The sequence below is a fragment of the Nesoenas mayeri genome (assembly GCF_963082525.1).
Source record: "Nesoenas mayeri genome assembly, chromosome: 1".
Lineage (NCBI taxonomy): Eukaryota > Metazoa > Chordata > Aves > Columbiformes > Columbidae > Nesoenas > Nesoenas mayeri.
The window spans coordinates 138,263,999-138,270,601 of NC_137541.1; the positions used below are offsets into that span (position 1 = coordinate 138,263,999).

Below are 6,603 nucleotides of genomic sequence, written 5' to 3' on the forward strand. Positions count from 1 at the left end.
TGTATTGAACTGAGTAAGAACTGTAACTGCTGATGCAAGGTCTGGATTTGGTTCAGTTAGCTCCTTGCTTGCATTTTTCGCAAGAGTTACTCGTTGCCATTATTGGCTGTTTGTCCCACCTGATGTGGTGATTTGGGAGGGGAGTACACAGTGGACGTGATCATATACATGCAGGTAGCAGAAGCAAGAAGCATAGTAATCTAGGGCTGTGGGGCAGGCACTGTTGCAAAGCCAAGTGCAGCACAGAACCCCTTGTATTCTGCACAAATTCTAGCCCGTAGATGTGTGAAATCTTTTGTGAAGTATGTAACAGCTTTTTGAAGGAGCCGCATGTTAGCAAGAAGAGTTTTTTCTGGACTGGCACTTCTGAAGGTAGGAGCACATGCAGTATTTTCATCAGTGACAGGAGGTAGGCTTGAATATAGGCAGCATGTTGCTCCGGAGTGAGCTAGCCTTTTATTGGGCTTGACTAGCAACAGGCTTTTTATCTGTGACATATCTTTACTGCTGACACACTTAAACTCTTAGAGAATCTGCCTTATTCTAAGGCAAGGCATGACAGACACCAGAACAGAATTGAACAATAACATATATTAGAGAGGTCTGTAGTCTTCTCCCTTCCAGCATCTGTCTTTATTGGTCACAGGAGGTTACAGTTTTGCTCACATAGCCCTTGCTGGAGCCTTTAGTGTTAGGATTTTAATTCAACCTAGTTTTAGAGAGAAATTTTTCTGAAGCAAGCATATATGGACATTTTCTTTTCTGATGTCATCACAGAACAAATCAGATCACACCTTATGCTCCAAGGACTGCTTGCATAGCGATAGAAGGATTGTGCCTCAGCTGGGACGCATGAAGGCTTCAGAATGAGGGGCCAAGGAGAAGATTCTTTCCTGTAGTCATCAGCTGTGTGTGTCAAGTTTTTGAAGGGGCAAAAGTATATATGGGAGAGGTAGTGGGAAAACTTGAAATCCTCCATGGCACAAGGAGGATGGAACAGGAGATGAACAAATGCAGTTTCACATGGTGCTTCACGACAGCGCTGAGGACACTGGGCCATCAGTATTCAATTCTGCTCCAGTAGAACATGGTACCAAGGAGGACGCAGAACTGAAACAACAAGACTATTAGGTTTCTCTGCTCCCCATTTCCTCCTCCCCACTTCTCCCCCAGCATTATTTAGTCCTACTGCTAGGAAAGAGCAACAAAAATTGGTGATAATTGAAGTCCGTTCAGGCAGAGAAAGCTTAAAGCTTTATATCTGCACAGAAACTTCACAGTGAATAAAGAAAATGTGTGCAGCCATAACTATTTGACTGGATCACTCAGCTCGCTAGGGATTATCTGTCATGAAGCTGCTGAACCCTGAATACTTAAAACACTCATACAAAGTCTTCAAACTAAAAACTGAACTATCTGTCATGATTACTGCTTAGATGATCCAACACCCTTCACAAACAACCATCTGCAAGCTGCGTTTGCTGTGTTGTATTGCTGAGATGGCAGCAGGCCATGGCAGGCTGGAAGGCCACCCAGCTCCTCACCTGTGGAAGCCAGAATGGAAGGCAACTTGTAAATGCAGCTCTGTTAGTGCAACAGGCTACAGGCAGATTGGTGATGAATGAATAACTATAATGTACAGACATTTTAAACGAAATGCGTCAGTCCTGTCATCCACCTCCACCCAGCTGGGTGTGGAGTAGCAAAAAAAGAGAAGAGGAAATAAAGGCAAATATTAAGTACTCACAGTCCAGCAGAGGATGGCAAAACCAAACCAGGCAACACCCCAGGCATGTGTGTTCATTGGCCCAGAAATAACATCATAACAACCCTGTAAGACAACCGTGAGTGAATCAACACTAGCTTTGAGCTTGTATCCCTAGGCTACAAGCTTAACTGTCTCAGAGAGAGACTGAGGTGGGATTGCAATTTAGGTATTTCAGAGGGTCTCAAGAAGACAAACCAGAGCTACACTGCTTATTGACAACTTGTAGACAGCCTACCTGTTTCTAGCTCCAAATACAAAGTAGACCCACCTCTGACATTTCAAGAACAACTTCTTGTGCCATCTACTTGCCAAATATTTCTGTTTCTAGCTCCAAATACAAAGTGGACCCATCTAGGACACTTCAAGGACAACTTCCTATGCCATCCACTTGCCAAGCGTGTGTATATAACCACAGCCAATAGAGTCGACCTCCAGAAGCAAGAAGCTGCAGGCAAATTTGGAAGATTGGACACCAAGAAATGCTTGCCAGTGAGGCAGCTGATGCTCATGACCCAGTAATCTGTTTAAACAGGACAAACTGGTCTCTTGCAAAGCTCTACCTTGAGGAGGGAAACTGTCAACTTGCTTGCTCATATTATATGCACTCATCTTTGGGCTAAGTTTGATTTAGCTTCTATCCATCTACATGTTGGAGATGCCACATCTTATGAATGATGGCATTGGGAGAGTTTTCTTAACAGTGGTCTCTCCATCAGGAAAACCTTATCACAACCCGTCCTGTGTTCACCAACATGACCAGGACTCTATAGACATTGCTTCTCCTCCAGGAAGTTTTTGAATACCTGCAGCTTACAGCAGGGGATGAAGGCTATTCACTGTTTTCTTCCCTTTCAGAAAGGCGCTTTTGACCAGCATATGTTAACTAGAAAAAACAGAGAGGATCTTACGTTGCTGTTATAGTAGCCTTGGACTCCCAGCTTGCAGCCGTCGAGGTTGACGGGAGACCCTCGAGCATCCAGGACACAGCAATTGCGCGGCCAAGGGAAGTCGGCATCGTTGTGCGTGTCACGGAAAGCGGACGTGTACTCCTGCCAGTCGGAGGGGCCCTGCACCCCACAGCACTGGTTCTGCAGGGTGAGAGAAAGGAATGGTCTTTATGAGCGCAGGTCATGGCCCTACACACAACTGGACCCTGCACATGGCTGGTTGGGTATTAACCAAAGATTTATGGAAGAGATTTTTGGAGTGCCTGCCTTTGACAGTCTGCCATCTGATAAATGATCAAAACAGGGAGTGTGGCAGGACTTTCTCTAAGGTTCAAGGCAGATGCTGTCCTCTTTATTACCAAGGGGGACTTGAAATTCCAGGGCTGCAGAGCATTTAGTAATTAGTGAGAGTTTTCAGTGTTGTTATTACCTGAAGCATGAGTTTATCCCATGTCTCTGTAACCCTTTTAGTCATCGAATTGTCATTGTTATTGTCTGTCTCTGACTTCTGATACCTCTCCAACATTTGCTTTAGGAAGAGATTCGGAGTGAGCTACAGAAAAAAAAATAAAAATAAAAGAACAGAGAAGAATGTGGGAACTGTGGTAATAAGTGGTCATGTAAAACAAATAAGAGGTTATTTGGGATGGGTTTGTTTGCTTGTTTCACTGTCCTGCAGGAGAACAGGAATGCTGCCTCTCCCCCAGTTTTATGCATGGGAGAATAAAGAGCAAGATTTGAGGAGCAGGAGAAAAAAGGTATAAATCTTGAGCATGACTCTTAAGCAGGATCTACCAGATGTCAGTTCACAGGAGATGTGCAGAAGCTATCGGTTAGGTTTGATATGCTGCTTGGAACTAAAGCACCACAAGTCATTTCCCATACTACCAATATCTCCAATAACTCATGTAACCTTTCCCTCACTAGTAACACTGCCTGGGGCAATGCTGAAGATTTGTCTTCTGCATCCATGATAGATTAATCAGTCTGTAGCTGAAGGACTAAGCACTGTATTGATGACTCAGCTAACCTACGCTATTATTTGCTTGACTACAAGCTTGTAAACATTTTTAAATGTTGAAAATAGAAAAACTATGTTAAAAAGAACATGTGGGGTTTTATTCTAACTGAGCAGTACTTGTTTGAGATTATACTGCACCACCACACAGGCCACTTACTACACTGAACAGGACCACCATGTGCCCCAGAAGTGCAATGTTTCCCAGCACTGTTGCGTGAATATACAAGGAAAGAAATACTCACAAAGTCTCGCTGAGTTGCTGCTGTGATGCAAGAAGCCATTTCAAATGCATAAGTGATCAGCATCAGAATAATATACTGTGGGTGACAGACAGCAGAGTTAGCTCTTGGAGAAACCGGCAATTTTTTTCAAGATTAAGCCTGAAACCCTCCTCAAGCCAAAGAAGGTCAGGCTGTCCCAGTCTCCTAAGTGTTCTCCATGCCCCTGAAAATTCATGTAGCCCTTCCCTGTGCTTGTTTCAGTTTGCAATATGGTATCTTGAACGTATATGACTGGAACTGTTCTCACAGACAAGAGTTCATCAAAACCTCATGGCACTGATAGCACCCTGCCTCTATGGAAAACAGTTTGCCTGGTACGTCCTAGAGTAACATCTGCCCTTTTCTTTGTTGCATCCCACTGGCAACTTACACTTGTGCCATGTCTCCCTCTTCCACTTACCAGCTAAGAGCATTTCAGCAAGAAACTGTTCATTCCTAGCAGGAAAGCTTGCACTTTGGGGAAACAGAAGGTGCAATTTAGGATGTAATTCAGATCCTCTCAATTTTGCATCATCAGATTTCCTCAGCACTCCTACATTGTGAGCAAAGATCCTTCATGAGAAGAGATCCTGAGGATCACCTCTCATAGCCTATTTCACTGTTTTTCTTCCCTTCTCAGCACAATCCCTTTAACTTTTCCCATATTACCTTTGGAGTTCTCATGTGTCTTTCTCCTCCCACATTTTGTAATGTTGTTCTTAGATTCAAGGCATTTGTTTCCTCCTTACCCCAGCTTCTGCCCCTCACACTCTCTCTTATCCCCTGTACTGCAGACTTAGGTTTCAGCCAAGACACCAAAATTCAGAGTTAAGGAATTCTCTTCCCTCAGCTGTTTGCTGGCAAATTCCCTGGCACAAGAGTTCAAATCTCTAAGTGTCTCTTGTTTAAAAATATACTCTGCCCTCCCACATTAATCCAAGAGAGAGATGATTCCAGAGCTTTCAACTCTACCCTTCTTTAATGCAAGCACCAATTAAGTTTTGTCACTGCCAATCTAAAGGACTGAGTAAGAAATTGTACAGAGATTTGTTCACATCTTAACATTGTCCTTGGCTAATCCAAAGCTCTCTGTCCCCACCCTTGTAATTTCTGCCTGCCTGCTGATGTCTAATGTTCTCGATTGCACCCATATTTGGTATACAAACATATACTAGTGCCTTGTACAGAAATCGTTGCATATCAGCTCCTAAACTGAATGGTATATGACAGCTGAAAGGCAGTAAGGGATGAGGAGGAACAAGGATTTAAACCACATCCCAGTTACATCTGATTGCACAAGTACTTCTACATTGCTTCAGGGCAAGGTCAGCTTAACCTCTGCTGTGGCTATCACCATTAATTCCCTCACCTTGTGGGACACTACAGCCATGAACAAGAAGAGCCTTTGGCTCCTTGTCACTAATAAAAGCTGTCTTTGCTCAGGGGGTGACTCTCAAGGTGAGCAGGGAAGCTAAGGCAGCATTTTTTTCTCAGTTTGACAGCAATAGGTGGGCAAACTTTGCTACACTTACCACGAGCAGCAAGGTCCTGTTGGACTTAATGACTCCAATGATACCAAGGATAGACAGAGCAAAGAGTGCAAAGCCAACAAAGATGCCAATCCAGGCAGCAGCGTAGATGTCATCGTTTTCTGTGGCTTCCAACAGAGGGTAGAGACCATGGGGATCGGACACAAAGAAGATGCACTCTGCTGTCAGGGCAATGCCGCACATCTGAGAAGCACAAGTTCAGGAAATCCATTAGATAAAGATTCCACAAAGAAAAAACAGAGACAGAAAAAGGTGGAGAGTGCTTTCATTTCATTAAATTCAGTTTACTGCCAAACAGGAACTATTCAACTCCTCCTCTGCCCAACTCTGCAATCCCTTGTATTATGTCTTCACAGAACTGCAGGCAGAACTCACCTAGCCTAGACCTATTTTGGTCAGGCTTAGAAACTGACGATGTTAAGGAAGAATTAACACAACCTTTCCCTTCAGTATATGGAGGGAGGCAGCTGGAAATACATTGGTCAGCAGCAAGGGCTATTCCTTTAGAATTCATGTTGGTCTTGTGGATCAGCCCTTGCTGTCCCTTGCTGTCCTCTCCCCACTCAAGCTAGCACAGGTCTCCTTTACATCTCTTCTCACACTTTATTTATATGTAGACTTCACACATGAAGAGAGATTTCGTGGCTAGGAACTGCTGTTTTAAGGTGTGTGATATGGAAGAAAGCCTCCATCCACGCTTGTCCCACTTCACTTACCCCAATGACCACATTGCCAAAGACTAATAGACCCTGCAAGATGCGTATGCCATCATCACTTTTTGCCATCTTTAATTCTTCATGCAACCTGGGAAAAGTCAAAGACAGTCTTCAGTTAGATCAGTACAGTAGGCTTCACTCAGAAACAGAGATTATCCCTGAGGAGAAGGATAGACAGAACCTGCCAGCCTGTCTGTACATCTCCCACCCCTTGCTTCATAGTAGTTTCAGAGAAGAAACTTCCTTAGGTGTGAAATGGGTAACTCAAACTCTTCCTGATACTTGAACTACAGAAGATTGAGAGCACTCTGGGGGCAGCCAGTGTCTTTGGTTCCCTTTTG

At 43.9% G+C, this 6,603-nt stretch overlaps 1 protein-coding gene across 1 annotated transcript; it reads right to left on the reverse strand.

Moving 5' to 3' along the window:
* Nucleotides 1-1,059: 1,059 nt before the first annotated feature.
* Nucleotides 1,060-6,343, reverse strand: UPK1B (uroplakin 1B; the record flags this gene model as incomplete). The annotated part of the gene is made up of 7 exons (XM_080357902.1): nt 6,263-6,343; nt 5,529-5,729; nt 3,979-4,053; nt 3,146-3,268; nt 2,677-2,856; nt 1,748-1,831; nt 1,060-1,110 (listed from the first exon to the last, which is right to left on the reverse strand). Exons 1-7 carry the CDS (start codon nt 6,329-6,331, stop codon nt 1,060-1,062), a joined length of 783 nt encoding a protein of 260 aa, XP_080214028.1. The 5' UTR covers nt 6,332-6,343.
* Nucleotides 6,344-6,603: the final 260 nt, after the last annotated feature.